Below are 15,984 nucleotides of genomic sequence, written 5' to 3'. Positions count from 1 at the left end.
CGTAAGATATAAATCTCATTTACCCTTACAAAACCATATATAGATTTCCCCAATTAAAGTCATAACCAGTAAGATCAATAAAATGTAACGACAGTTACACAACCCAAAATAACGTCTACTACTGTGTGTGCCAGAACCTGGTGTCACAAGCTACGGGCAACTAGTAGAATATACACAAAATGAATAATGCCCTATCCTACTGTCTGAATCAGGATAGACAGAAACAACATTAAAAAAATTACAAGGAAGACTTCTTCGGCTGCGGATCGGCAAGAAGGGAGTGCAGCTCACCGTAGAAGTCCCAGATGCGCTCACTGATATGCACCAGAGTGATGTCCGGAACCACCTGTTTCAAATCCTGTACATTTAAGTACAGAAGTGTAGCATGAGTACATAAACAATATGTACCCAGTAAGTATCCCGTCTAATCTCGAAGAAGTAGAGACGAGAGGTCGACTCGATACTTACTAAGGTCAATTAATATATATATATATAAGTATGATGTATTCAAATCATGGAATTTACAAGTATCAACAGTTTATGGCAAGTGGCATAAGTCAAGAACTTTACAGCATCAAGTTTATAATTTATCATACGAGATAATGGCAAAATAAAGCATGTATAGGCTATTCCACAATTAACATGCACACATAATACCGAGGCGACGGCCCGATCCAACAGAAATAAACTGCACTTGCCGAGGGTCGACGGCGCGCCTATAGACGCATCTACTCATACCGAGGCGATCGACCCGATCCACAAATAAGGATGAAATATCAAGTTCACACACATGGCACATAAATGGTCAAGAATACCAAATCAAACTTAATTGACTATACAAGTATGCTCCTATCCCTTTTTAAGTCATCTAGTACACGCTAGGCGTTCATAACAACGATTTAACATAAGAGATATATTTAATAGGCATGTTGTAGGCCCTAAGCTACCCGGACATTTATCATAGTAGTAGCTACGTACGGGCTCTCGTCACCTAACGCGTGCGTAGTCCCCGCATTTAGCAACAAACACTCAAACATTAATCCTAAGGGGTTACGAGGTTAGAAAGGAGACTCACCTCGCTCCGAAGTGCACTTCCGATATCAAGAATAGGCCCAAACCCTCAATTCGTAGCCAAACGAGCACCAACTAATTAAAATAAGCAAGAACTAGTCAATAAGAGCTTACAAGGTTAAATTTTAATTGTTTAAGCAATTTCCTAACCATAAATACAAGTTTTCCTAATTTCCGACCCCGGGCCCACATACCCGGATTCCAATATTTTTCGAAGGAAGTTGTTCTCTATCACCTAAGGATCACAAATATGTGGTTTCTAGTTCATTTCATGGCAAATTATAGGATTAAATCTTAGTTTTGACTAAACCCTAGGTCTAACTCTAATCTCTTGATTTTTACCTAATTTTAGTGTTAAATCTACCTAATATTTATGTATTTGAACTAAAAATGGATGGGAATTACTTACCTTGCAATGATATGTGGAAACTCTCTCTTTGAAACCCCCAAAATCGCCCAAGTGTGTAGTGAGAAATGAGAGAAATGAGTTTGGGTTCGTACTAATGAACCCTTCAGCCCCCAATGATTTTCGCTTCTGCGGAAGGAATCCCGCTTCTGCGGGTTCCGCTTATGCGAAAGTGAGCCGCTTTTGCGGAAAAGGCCAAGGGGAACTGGGCCGCTTCTGCGGTCTAAACCTCGCTTCTGCGAGGCCGCTTAAGCGGAAAGGCCACCGCTTCTGCGGTTCTGGGCCTGGGCGGATGGACCGCTTCTGCGGTCAGGGGTCCGCTCCTGCGGTCAGGGTCCGCTCCTGCGGTTTCCCCTGGGCCTGGCCCCTTCCGCTTCTGCGATAAACGATCGCTTCTGCGGTCCAAGAGCCGCAGAAGCGGTTATGACAGAAGCAGCAGATGAGGCTTTTTCCTAAGTTTTCAACTTCACTCGAACCTCGACCATTTGACGCTCGGGGCTCCCGAGCCCCGCCCGAACATACCGACAAGTCTGAAATCACGAGGCGGACCTACTCGAACCCTCGAAACACTAAAAACAACGCTAAATCGAGGAATCAACCCCCAAAACTAAATGAATCAATTCATTGAACTTGAAGTTCTTAATTCTCCTTCAACGGGTCAAAACGCCCTTAAACTACTCGGATGGACACCAAATTTTACGGGTAGGTCTTAACTGATATTTCGGACTTGTACCAAGTTTCGGGATTGAAATCCGAACCCGATACCTATGAAAACAATGATTTCTTAGTTTATTTAAATATTTGAAACTTTAACCTAATAATTTCACGAAAAAATTCATTACTTGGGTTAGGGACCTCGGAATTCGATTCCGGGCATATGCCCAGGTCCCATATTTTCTCGTGGACCCTCAGAAAATGCCAAATCACGATTCCGGGTCCGTTTCCCCAAAATGTTGACCGAAGTCAACTTGGCCTTTTTAAGGAAACTTAAAGAAACAACTAGGCTTATTCTTGCTCAAAACTCTTCTAACTTCCGAACCACCCGTCCCTGCAAGTCATAAATTAGCTAAAGCAAGTGCGGAAAGTATTATTTAAGGGAACGGGGTTTGGAAATACAAAACGACCAGTCGGGTCGTTACAGGTAAGACACATTATTGTGCCTGCTTTAGGGTATTATTGATATTTGGTCGCAAAGTTAGGGTTGGTTCAATTCTTGTGTGCATGTGATATTTTTACAAGTTTACTCGCAATTCCTATTATTTTATCACTAGTGTCGGAATTTATATCGACTAAATTACAATTATAGTGTAATGATTACAATATATTAGAATTAGCTACGAACTTTGTTGCTAACCTGTGTTAAATTGCTCGTAGCTAATAGAAAATTTTAATAATCAATCGCTAATTCATTGTTATGTAGGATTTCGCAACAAACATTACTATTTAACTATAATTTTTGTCCGTCGCTAATTCCTATTTTTTAAAGAGACTTTTTCCTTCCTATACCATATATGAAACCTTATTACCAAAAATATGCATAGTTTCATATTTACTCGTCATGTTCACAGTTTTTCTACAATTATTATACCATTCATTAAATACTAATTATTAGGAGTTGATTCCTTCCTAATTAGGCGCGCTACAAATCAGGAACAGAATATTCTAATTGATTTAACGACCTTCAGATCAAATTTGAAACGCAAATCCTATATCTTCAATTTAAAATTAAATTACATAGACTCTTTTCCGCAAAATCTTTGTTCTTCGATATTTTTCCTTAAGCCACAAATCAAAAAAAGACAAAATCGTCAACAAATTCGAATCAAATTGTAGAAATCAGTTCTGCAAAAGTTTAGTTCGTCGACATTCTCTCTACATCTCTCTCTATTTCTCAATCGCAAATTTCAGTAATACAAAGCAAATAAAAAGAGACCAGCAATTCCACCATTGACAGCCATTAAAAAGCTTGAAAGCTTTGAATTTAAATTTGGGTTTTCAAAAATCATTATTTGTTTGGATTGGGTGTTGTTGAAAATAATCGGGAATATGGTTTGGAGTTATATCTCAATTTTGAGGGGTTTTGATGAAGATTAGACTTGGTTTTGACTGAATTTCAGATTGAAACTCGAATAAGAAGAAGAAGACATATTGCAGAAATTGTAAATAAATTATAGATAAATTATAGATTATTTGTATTCTAATTGTAGATGCTTTATTTTGGGGTAAGTGTATGAATAGAATGCTAATCCAATATGTACTTACTAACTGAAAAATTGTAGTGATTATTAATGATCGACAAATTTGAAGAAAACTTTTAAGTAAAATGTATTAAACCCATGCAAAGGATTTTGATTTTCTTTTCAACTTATTGTAATATAACTTTCCCGTTTTTTTTTTCATTGCTCTTGATCTTTTTCTCTCTTTCAGTAAAACAACAACAACAACCCAGTAGAATCTCACAAGTGGAGTCTGGGGAGGGTAGTGTGTACGCAGACCTTACCCCTACCCCGAAGTGGTAGAGAGGCTGTTTCCGAAAGACCCTCGGCTCAAGATAATAAAAAGACAAAAGGAGAGAATATTAGATTCATCACGGAGATCATAGGAAAAATAGGAACATAAAATGCAAAGCAAAAATGATGGCTAGTAAGTGGAACCTGCATCGAAAATAGAAAATAGTAAAAACTACATTACCCCTAGCTATCTTAGACAAAACCCTACCGGACTAGGCTCGCAAAGACACAAAATAACGCCAGACTCAACTACCTCCTAGCCTACAACCGTAATACTCGACCTCCACAACTCCCTATCAAGTACCATGTCCTCGGAAACCTGAAGCCTCGCCATATCCTGCTTGATCACCTCTCCCCAATACTTCTTAGGTCACCCTCTACCTCTTCTTGTGCCTTCCACAACCAGCTGCTCACACCTCCTTACTGAAGCATCTGGGCTTCTCCTCTGTACATGCCCGAACCATCTGAGCCTCGTTTCCTGCATCTTCTCATCAATGGGAGCCACGTGCACCTTCTCCCAAATATCATCATTCCTAATCTTATCCATCCTAGTGTGCCCGCACATCCACCTCAACATCCTCATTTCTGCTACTTTTATCTTTTGAATATGTGAGTTCTTAACAGGCCAACACTCAGCCCCACACATCATGTCCGGTCTAACCACCGCTTTATAGAACTTACCTTTGAGTATCGTTGGCACTCTCTTGTCGCACAAGACTCTAGATGCTAACCTCCACTTTATCCATCCTACCCCGATACGGTGTGTGACATCCTCACCGATCTCCCCTCGCCCGTGGATAACCGAACCAAGGTACTTGAAGCTGCCTCTACTTGGGATAACCTGTGACTCAAGACTCACATCCACGTCCACTTCCCCCGGCTCGGTGCTGAACTTACACTCGAGGTATTCCGTCTTCGTTTTGCTTAGCTTGAAACCCTTAGTCTCAAACGTCTGTCTCCAAACTTCCAATCTCTAATTAATGCCGGCTCGTGACTCATCAATCAGAAATATGTCATCGGCGAATAGCATGCACCACGGCACCTCCCCTTGAATATAGTTCGTTATCGCTGTCACGCCCCAAATCAAGCGAATAGCATGCACCACGGGTAGCCCCGATCAAGCGGACCTGGGTGTCTTTCCTATCCCACGTGTTACCCGTGTTTTCATTACTCATTAATCAAAGGAAATAGCCATTTATAACTCAAACACCTTTTTACGAAATATACATAACATACATGGTTACTTAGCGTGGTTCACAAGTTACACTGCCCACGTACAAAACACATCAGTACATAACCCACATTTCCTGTCTACGGAGCGTCTAAGGATACCAAATAGTTTTACAATACTTTCCGGTAACAAGGCTCCGACTATACCTTACATAAATACCAAAAATAAGACTCCGGGAAGAAAAGCGGCATGAGCCACGCAGGGCCCCGAGAGGAAAGGGGCTCACCAATTCCGCTGACGGGAAGTGAAGGAGTGCTACTGTCGGTGGACTGGAGTACCTGCTATAGAACCACCTACAATCATAACACGAATGTAGCGCCCCCGGCAAAAGGGACGTCGGTACATTTGAATTGTACTGGTATGTATGAACAAACTTTACCCTAAGTAAAATCAAACAATACATAAGTAACAAACAGTAATAGGATCGACGATCAAATGCACATGAAAGAAACAACCAAAGCCAAACAAGTTTCACAATCTCTCCTCTTTCCCTTTCAACGTTTTTCCATCACATCAATGATTTCACAACTTTCACATATTTTTATTTCAATAGTGATTTCGATCAATTCAAACAACACACAAGTAACAAACAGTAATAGGATCAACGATCAAATGCACATGAAAGAAACAACCAAAGCCAAATAAGTTTCACAATCTCTCCTCTTTCCCTTTCAATGTTTTTTCATCACATCAATGATTTCACAACTTTCTCATATTTTCATTTCAATAGTGATTTCGATCACTTTTTCACCCTTATTACCTCGGCCACCCTTACTACCTCGGTCACCCTTATTACCACAACCCACACCTTACTACTTCGTGTTGCGGCGCGCAACCCGATCCCACCGGACAAATCACATTTTACACAACAACAACAGCAACAACAACAACAATTCACAAGAATTTTCATAAACATCAATACCACTTCCATCATATACAACAGCCCATTGTACAATTTAAGTCACAACGATAATTGCCCACGACAAGTCACACATGATATTATCACAGTTGTTTCAATTTCATCAATCACGATTTCATTCCATCATTTGTTACGCAACTCTTACCACATAAACACATTTACACACACACTTATTTTGTTGCCATTTATTTACACCATCATATCGGGGCGCTTAACCAACAATGTTCAAGGCACATAAATCACAAGAATTCACAAATAACCCGCATAAGTAAACACATACCGATTTACTCGTACACCAAACAAGGTGACTTTTACAAAGGTTAAAGTTAGCCATACATACCTGGAGTCGAATTTCCCTTTTAACTTCTACTTTCAATTCACCAACAGCCTAGTACCATCAATCTAGTTCACAAGTTAACACATATATCTTAGAATTGAAGTTCACAATTACTACCCGAGCTTATTTAGGTTATCAACCGCTCCTTTTGCAAATCTTTACTCCTACCCAATTCTTTTTACTAGATTTTAGGTTTTAAAGGACATGCATGTGTATTTCAACTTATGTTTTCAAGAATCAATGTATGAGAATCCCCCTTTTGTTTAAATATGAAAACCAATAAAAAAGGGTTGGGGATTTTACCTGCAAGAGCAGAGATGAAGACAACTACTCGAAATTTTCCGGGCCTGGGTGACTTTGGAAATCAAATTGATGAAGATAAACTTTCTCTCTCAAGAACCCTCTCTTCCCTCTCTCTAGTTTGTTCAGAAAATGTGTTAAAACGGGGGGGGTTGGGGTGTTTTATTGAAGAAGTGGTCGGGTTGAAAAATTAGAAAAATAGGAGCCCCGATGCGGAATGCGGTCAGGAATGCCTGACATGCGGTCCGCAGACCGATCGCAAAATGTCCCTAAAAAATGGGCCAAAATTAAAACATACTGACTCACTTAGCAATAGAAATGCGGTCCGCATACTTGATTTGCGACCGCATTCTGGACTGCATTTTTGACCTCAAATTTGACTAACACACTGACTCACTTTGCGATGGAAATGCAGTCCGCATATCAGTTATGCGGTTGCATAGTGCATCGCATTTTGACCTCAATTTTAACCAAACCACTAACTCATATGCGGCAGAAATGCGGTCAGCATACTTGATTTGCGACTGCATTTTGGACCGTATAATAGCACTTTTCTAGAAATCTTTGACTCTTTGATTTTTAAATGCTAAATCAGTACAAAGGGTCTGAACCGCGGCGAGCTTGCGAGCCGCGAAGAATTTTACACATCCCTAACACATATTCGGGACTTGACCCTACGAGCTACTAGGTTTTGAGGATGATTTTTCACGGGGCCTTGTAATCGCATCCATCACCAGGGCGAATAAGAATGGACTGAGCGCAGAGCCTTGGTGTAACCCCATCTCAACCGAAAAATGCTCAGAGTCGCCTCCTACCGTCCTAACCCGAGTCTTAGCCCCATCATATATGTCCTTAATTGCCATAATATAAGGAATGGACACTCCTTTTTCCTCCAAGCATCTCCAGAGAACTTCTCTAGGAACCTTGTCATACACTTTCTTCAGGTCAATAAACACCATGTGCAGATCCTTCTTTCTCTCTCTGTACAATTCCATCAACCTCCTAACAAGGTGTATAGCTTCTGTGGTGGAACGACCCGGCATGATCCCGAACTGGTTATCGGATACAGACACTGTCATCCTCACCCTCGCTTCAACCACCCTCTCCCATACTTTTATGGTATGACTCAGTAGTTTGATACCCCTATAATTGTTGCAACTCTGGAGATCACCTTTGTTCTTATACAGTGGAACCACCATACTCCACCTCCACTCATCTGACATCCTTTTCGCCTTAAAAATAACATTAAACAACCTAGTCAACCACTCCACACCTGCTCTCCCTACACTCTTCCAAAATTCCACTGGAATCTCGTCTGGTCTGGTCGCTCTGCCCCTACTCATCTTATGCATAGCCCCCATGACCTCCTCGACCTCAATATGCCTGCAGTGCCCGAAGTCACGATGACTCTCGGAATGCTTCAATACGCCTAGTACAATATCACGATCCCCTTTTTCATTCAGAAGCTTATGAAAGTAAGTCTGTCATCTTCTCTTAATTTGGGCATCTTCCACCAGTACTCTACCATCTTCGTACTTAATGCATCTCACTTGGTCCAAATCTCGAGCCTTCCTCTCTCTCAATTTGACTAGCCAGAATAACTTCTTACCCCCGCCTTTTTTCCCCAATTCCTCGTACATACGACCATAAGTCGCAGTCTTAGCCTCTGTGACCGACAGTTTAGCTTCCTTCCTAGCTACCTTATATCTCTCCATGCACGCCCGCCTCTCCCCCTCACCTATGCTCCCTACTAACTTCAGGTATGCCGCCTTCTTCGCTTCCACTTTACCTTGGACCACTTTATTCCACCACCAGTCTCCTTTGTGCGCACCAGAGAAACCAGTCGAGACCCTTAACACCTCTCTCGCAGACTCCCTTATACAGTCTGATGTCGCTGACTACATAGTGTTCGCGTCCCAACTGCTCCTCCAAGCTCCCATAGCCGACAACCGGCACTCCAACTTTTGGGCTTTATCCTTAGTCAAGGCTCCCCACCTGATTCTTGGGTTTTCCCGAGCAGACTTTTTCCTTCTCTTTAACCTAATACCAACATCAAGTACCAAGAGTCTATGCTGCGTCGTGAGTGTCTAGCTCGGAATCACCTTGCAGTCCTTGGACAACCTGCTATCACACCTCCTGAGGAGGAGATAATCAATCTGAGTCTCCGCTACCGCATTTTGAAAAGTAACCAATGCTCTTTCCTCTTCGGAAACCTAGAGTTTGCAATCACCAACCCAAAAGCTTTAGCGAAGTCCAACAACGAGGTGTCTCCTCCGTTCCTCTCCCTAAAACCAAAGCCTCCATGTACTTCGCCATAACCACCTCCGGTCACCCTAATATGACCATTGAAATCCCCCCTATGAATAGCTTCTCAGCAAGCGGAACCTGGCGCACAATCTCATCTAACCCCTCCCAAAAGCGTTGTTTTACCTCCTCATCTAACCTGGCGCACAATCTTTCTTCCAGTAAATATAATGTATGGTCCAATCTAGATTTTGACTATCTGATTTAAATTTATTTAATTGCTGGTGTTACTGTTTCTTTTATCATCTTTCCTTGAGCCAAGGGTCTATCGGAAATAGTGTATCTACCTTCCCAAGTCTCAGACCTTACTTGTGAGATTACACTGATTTTTTTTTAATTGTTGATAAATTTATTTAGTTGTTGCCAAATTTCATTTCATTAACCATAAACAAGTTGCTTGTTTTACATCCCACTGCACTGCTATCCAACATATATATATATATATATATATATATATATATATATAAAAGAGGAAATTGAAAAGCTGAGGTGGCACCTCTATTTGTCCAAGAAACTCACTTATCTTTTTTCTCCTTTTTTTGACTTTTCTCTCATTTTTTCATTTTATTAAATTCAATGTTATTTATGTTTAGAAATTCAAAAGTCACAACTTTCCGTTGGATCCAATGTAACTGTTCCAGTCCATTCAATGTAATTCAACCGTTGCAATTAATTATGAACGCAAAAATTAATTTTCTAATTTTAGAAGGTGTACATAAAACTTACTCTTCATTAAGGTTGTGACTTTTCAACTACGTAACCACCAAATATTTAATTTGTAGGCACTAAATTGCATGGTAAAAATTTATAATTTTGTAGCATGTTGTCCTGTTTGAGTCAATCTCATTTTGATCTCCAATGATCGACATGCCCCAACTATTTTACTTTCATTCAGTGATCTAATCAAGTCCAACAAGAAGAACAATATATGTTAGGTGTTCTATATTAAGGTGTTTCCGAGATTCTGATGATTACGAACGGATAAACTCACATGGGAGGCAAAGATTTCGATCAAAAAGTCATGGCGTATTTCTGAAATTTTTCTTTCTTTTGCCTTTTTCTTATATCTTTGATCTGATGTACTCAACATAAAAAATTATTTCATTCAATCTTATTTTGGCGGAAACTTCTTGTGCTTAAATTAATGCATTGAGTTTGAATAGTGAGGCATATAGTTGGCTGCCTTATGCAAAGATTAATTTCAAGAAAGGCTCATGCTCCAACAAAAAATTGCCGGACTTTTTACAGTATATCAAGACCATCAAGTGTTAATCAAGGTACGATTACTTAAATTGCGATAATATTTTGCTATTATTTTTTAGCCCATTAATTTTGAGGTCACATAAATTACCAAATAATTTTAGGTGTTGGAGGGTGAGAGAAGCATTCCAAGGAACTAACACAAGCTTGGAACTGTCGGGATTTCTCATGCTCCCAGGTAAGCTAATTTATCCAAATATAATAAACTCAGAATTAAAACTTTTCAACATAACTACTTGGCACAATCGTATTATTGGTTTGTGCTTGTAATAGCGGAGACAGAAAGAAACGCCATTTACAAGGTAGATGTAAAATTATAATAAAAATATTACATGGAACAACGAAAGAAGCAGCAAGACATCAAAATTTGAGCTACTTTAAGGCACGAAGAATTGAGGGGAAAAACAATTGAAAAGGAAAGAACAGAAGAATAATGAAAAAGATTATTAAAGAAAAAATAATACTACTTGATAGAAAGGAATAAGAACCGGTAATGGACAGATAGAGCAACTTGGGTTGCCATTTATTTATTTTTTCTCTCTCTTTCTATCTGTAGTTTCTTCACTTTCTAATTTTCTTTTTTGGTCTTTTTTTCCCATTTCATGTTTCATTTATTTCGCTAAAAGAAAATTCTATTATTAAGAAAGCTTTACTATTTAGTAAACAAAAGGTTAGGTATATATAAACATGTATCTAATATATAATTTGACTCAGAGAATCATGTATACACAAAAAACATGTAAGTAATGTATGTCTGTTTGTGTGAAAAGTTTCCTTACGAACTATTTTCCCTTATTTAAAAAAAATTCGATAAAATGAGGTTAGTCTAAGTTTATATTCTAAAAGAAAATTGTGTTTGTGATTTTAACTATATATGAATCATTTTTATATACAAATGATAAATATTAATTTTTTTATCGTGACTGAAATTGTAAAAATGTTATTTCTAAACTATTGATGTCTTTATAATCGCGCGAAGCGCGAACAAATTTACTGTTTACTTAGTATAAATTGTCACTTAGTATTAAACTTGAGAATATTCTAACTTAATTCGAATGAGGGACCATAATGGAAGGAAATTAAATAAAATGGGGTAAAACTAATAAGATAAAAAAATTCCATCTATAAAGGAGACATTTACATTTTCATTCTCAAAACTCTAGCCAGCCGCCTCCGCCCTTTCGCAGTCATATCTTTCAAATTGAACAAATAGAGAAGTTTCAAGATGACAAAAAAAGCTAATCTTCACGTGAGTTCTCATTTTACTATGTTACTTATCGAGTTTTGAACTCTAATACTTTTTTTTTTGTTTTTTTTTTTTTGGTTTTCTATCCTGTATCAGTATTCATATTGGAATCCGACTATATTGGTTCGAACTCGAGACCTCTGGTTAAGGATGAAGGAGTATTTACCACTCCACTATAACCCTTGTTGGTTGAACTCTAATCTAGTTGCTGTAGCTTTCTTCATTAACATATGTTTTTGTTTTATATATATGCGCGCCGCCCGCCCGATGGCGTAGCCATATAGATTGAAGGATGGTCAACTGATCACCCGTCATCGAAAAATATACTGTGTATATAGAAACTTATATTACGTATATATATATATATATATATATATATATAGATCAAAAATTATTTCTTATATGTGTATATCAAATCTTGAACACCCTTAGCAAAATTTCCGACTTCGCTAAAGACTAATGGTTTCAACCTGTGAACTACTAAAGCACTTGCTCTTGTCCTATATATGTAGGCCACTGGAATTCAATTCCAAGACGATATAGTTATGGAAATTCTCAGCAGGTTATCCGTACGGTCTCTTCTACAGTTCAAATGTGTTTCAAAATCTTGGCTTGCATTAATCTCTGATCCTTACTTTAAGATGAAGCATCTCACCAAGAATAACCACAAACTTCTTGTATGCCAGTCATGGCTTGAAAGTGTTGATATGGAACCCACCATCAAATTTAGCTTCTATTCTTCTCCTTTATCGAATGCACAAGAACTCAACTGTTTTTCAAAGTATGTACAAGAACTCGATTGCCATTCAACCTTCAAACCACTTGAGTGCCAATTATTTTGTTGTTTCAATGGGTTGGTTGTTCTCGGATTTTATAGTAAATTTGATCAACAACTTTTTCTATGGAACCCTTCCACAAGAGAGTCGACACTTCTTCCCCATTTCGAATTTACACGTCTGTGTACTATGTTCGGATTGGGATATGACGTGACAAGTGATGGGTACAAGCTCCTTAAGTGGACCATGCTTAAAGGAGGACAGTCCATTGAAATTCTCTCGCTAAAAAGTGGTTCTTGGAGAAAGATTTGTTACTATCCAACTACCATTGCCATTTGCCCTAGGTGGGGACAGAAACTTACGATTTATCCTTATCGAAATGAAAATTGGTATATGGATACTATGGTATTTGTTCATGGAGCATTTCATTGGCTTGGTAAGACAATGTCAAGAACTTATCATTTGGTTTCATTTATTTTTTCAAATGAGGTGTACGGAGAGATACCTTTGCTAGAGCAAATGCACATAACTAATGAAGATGTGTTGTCTAATTATGGCCTTTTATTAGTGGAAGGAATGGTTTGCGTTTCTTCTACTCATAAACATCAAGGATGGGGCACTTTTAAGTTGTGGGTAATGAAAGACTATGGTATCAAAGAATCTTGGATTGTATTGTTTACCATACGACTCGGCAATATTGTATATGGCAAATTGAAACATAGATTTGCAAATGGTGAAGTGCTACTATATTTATTTGAGACTTTAGCAAGTGCACCTTGGACCAACCGTATGGTTACATTTGGACATACTGCACTTAGGACATCCACAGGTCCATTTGGATTCTGGCCCAAATATTTTAGAGTTCATGATGGAATTGCTTATACAGAAGGTTTGATCTCTCCGAAATCACTTATTTAATATTTTCTTATGTATGCAAGAAACTTTTTTATTTCTTCTTTTTGTTTTTTTCGGAAATCATGTAAGGACCTCAAGTATTGTCTATTACTTGTAAATTTTTGGTTCATAAATGTATTCATTTAAGTTATCAACTTATTTTATGTTTTCATTTGTACTAGGAAATAAGTGACTGAAATCCCCTCTAGTTAAACCTATTATGCTTGTTTTTTTTCCAATAAAAAAATATATGTTTATTAACTTCACATTTTTATTGCTTGTCTAATATATATATTAAAGATATACTTGAGCCAAAACATGGGAGGAAGAGAATAGATCCGCGAGAGGGATTGGAACAGAGGGATGTAACCACATTTTAATTGATTAAATTTTGTTAATTTGGACCTGAGCCGAGGGTTCATAGACTATTATTGTTCGTGGAGAAAAAACAAGACACATTATTGTCATTGCCTGCTTTAGGGTATTATTGATATTAGGTCGCAAAGTTAAGGTTGGTTCAATTCTTGTGTGCATGTGATATTGTTACAAGTTTACTCGCAATTCCTATTATTTTATGAAATTTTTACATTCCTATTCCATATAGGAAACTATATTACTCTAAATGTTTAAAGTTTGATTTAATTACATTTACTATACCTAATTACCAATTATATACCATAATGTGTTTTAACTGTACAATTAATGTACCATATATCACTCCTTAATTAACGCTACCGTATATTCCTCCAAATCCCCACCCCCCACGTTTCTTTCTCTCAAACCCACACCCTCATCCCCGTATCTCCCCACACCCACGTTTCAAACCCATTATTCCCTCTGTTAAAACCAGAGAAACATATGTAACACCCTTCCATTAACGTCCAATTTCAAGCTTTTTCTTCTAAAATCAGTCAAAATTGAAGTCAAATCTTCAAAGTTCATACACACATTTACCTTCTGCTTCAAATTTTCTCAATGAAGAAGAACAAACCTTCAAAGAGATAAGAGAGCGGCAATTCCACCATTGACAGCCATTAAAAAGCTTTGAAGCTTTGAATTCAAATTTGGGTTTTCAAAAATCATTATTTATTTTGATTGGGTGTTGTTGTAAATAATTGGAAATATATTTTGGAGTTTATATCTCAATTTTGAGGGATTTTGGTGAAGATTTAGACTTGGTTTTGGCTGAATTTCAGATTAAAACTCGAAGAAGAAGAAGACATGACATACATTATATTGCAGCAATTGTAGATAAATTGTAGACTATTTTTTGCAAAAGATTTGTAGAAGTTTTAGTCGTTTTTGATTTGTGAAAACTGAAAACAAAGCATCTACAATTAGAATACAAAGTAACACATGTATAAATAACTCTAACAAATATGGTTATATATGCTTTTGCCAGCAATGGCCTTTCGATCAACCAAGGAATAAAAATTGCCGTCGTTATTAACAGAGGACTGAAAAAGATTTCAATTTTGCAGCTATCTAAATAAGGAATTTTAATGCTACAATGATTCCTTATTTAATAAAATATCTGGAAAAATATTTACTTCCATAATTGTAGCGCGCCTAAATAGGAATATCTGGAAGAATATTTAGTTCCAGATTTGTAGCGCGCCTAATTAGGAAGGAATCAGCTCCTAATAATTGATATTTAATGAATGGTATAATATTTGTAGAATAACTGTGAACATGGCGGGTAAATATGAAACTATGCACATTTTTTGTAATAAGCTTTCATATATGGTATAGGAAGGAAAAAGTTCACCGGTGTCAGAATTTATATCGACTAAATTGTACCATGGGGTGGGGAGTGGGAGAGGGGGCTATGCTAAAGACTTAGAGTATGTCGGGCCATTTGCATCTATACCCATTTTTTGTGTCACGTTTTAACTTGTGCCCGCTTTGCAAAAAAAATTGCAAGCGTACCCCCTTTTTCGCATAACTTCAGCATACGGGGCTGAAGTAGCAAAGACAATCACGCAAAACTTCAGCCTTCTAGTAGACGGGCCTGAAGTAGCAAGTGTGCTGAAGTTTTTGTTTGTAATTGTTGAACTTAAGCATAGTACCTGAAGTTTTATTCTCTATTTGCTGAAGTTTTTGTTTGTAATGTTGAAGTTTTTGTTTTTGTAACTGGCGAACTTCAGCTCTAGAGCTGAAGCTTTTGTTTTTGTAACTGGCGAACTTCAACTATAAAGCTGAAGTTTTTGTTTTCTAACTGGCGAAGAGCTGAAGTTTTTATTTTTGTAACTGGCGAACTTCAGCTCTAGAGCTGAAGTTTTTGTTTTTGTAACTGGCAAACTTCAGCTCTAGAGCTGAAGTTTTTGTTTTGAAACTGGCGAACTTCAGCTCTAGAGCTGAAGTTTTTGTTTTGTAACTGTCGAACTTCAGCTCTAGAGCTGAAGTTATTTTGTTCATTTGTAAAAACTTCAGCACTATATAAGCTGAAGTTTTTGAAAAAGCTTTCTAACATACTAGATAAATAATCAGATTGCCAACAATATCTAAATCATAAATTTTGGAAATAATAAACGTGAAAAGAACAGAATTATCATTGTCTACTAAATTATTGTCTACTAACTTACGTAATTATTTATAATTTATTTTTAAATAATCTGATAAACATATTTATGGAAATCATTTCATGAACTGAAGTTTCGTAGCAGCACCAACAGCAGCAGAAGAAAGAAGAAGAAGAAGAAGAAGAAGAAGAAGAAGAAGAAGAAGAAG

The 15,984-nt window shown here is 37.7% G+C and overlaps 1 protein-coding gene across 1 annotated transcript; it reads left to right on the top strand.

The window, feature by feature from the left end:
* Window positions 1-12,106: 12,106 nt before the first annotated feature.
* LOC109239159 (F-box/kelch-repeat protein At3g06240-like) lies at window positions 12,107-13,293 on the top strand. The gene has a single exon (XM_019405682.1). It carries the CDS (start codon window positions 12,130-12,132, stop codon window positions 13,276-13,278), a length of 1,149 nt encoding a protein of 382 aa, XP_019261227.1. The 5' UTR covers window positions 12,107-12,129; the 3' UTR covers window positions 13,279-13,293.
* Window positions 13,294-15,984: the final 2,691 nt, after the last annotated feature.

The sequence above is a fragment of the Nicotiana attenuata genome, unplaced genomic scaffold (assembly GCF_001879085.1).
Source record: "Nicotiana attenuata strain UT unplaced genomic scaffold, NIATTr2, whole genome shotgun sequence".
Classification (NCBI taxonomy): Eukaryota; Viridiplantae; Streptophyta; class Magnoliopsida; order Solanales; family Solanaceae; genus Nicotiana; species Nicotiana attenuata.
The sequence above is the reverse complement of the archived record's forward strand: the minus strand, read 5'-3'. Positions and strand labels throughout refer to the sequence as shown.

What these genes read in the sequence shown, in the direction of transcription:
- LOC109239159 (XM_019405682.1), top strand. Translation starts at nt 12,130, where the DNA reads ATGGAAATTCTCAGCAGGTTATCCGTACGGTCTCTTCTACAGTTCAAA.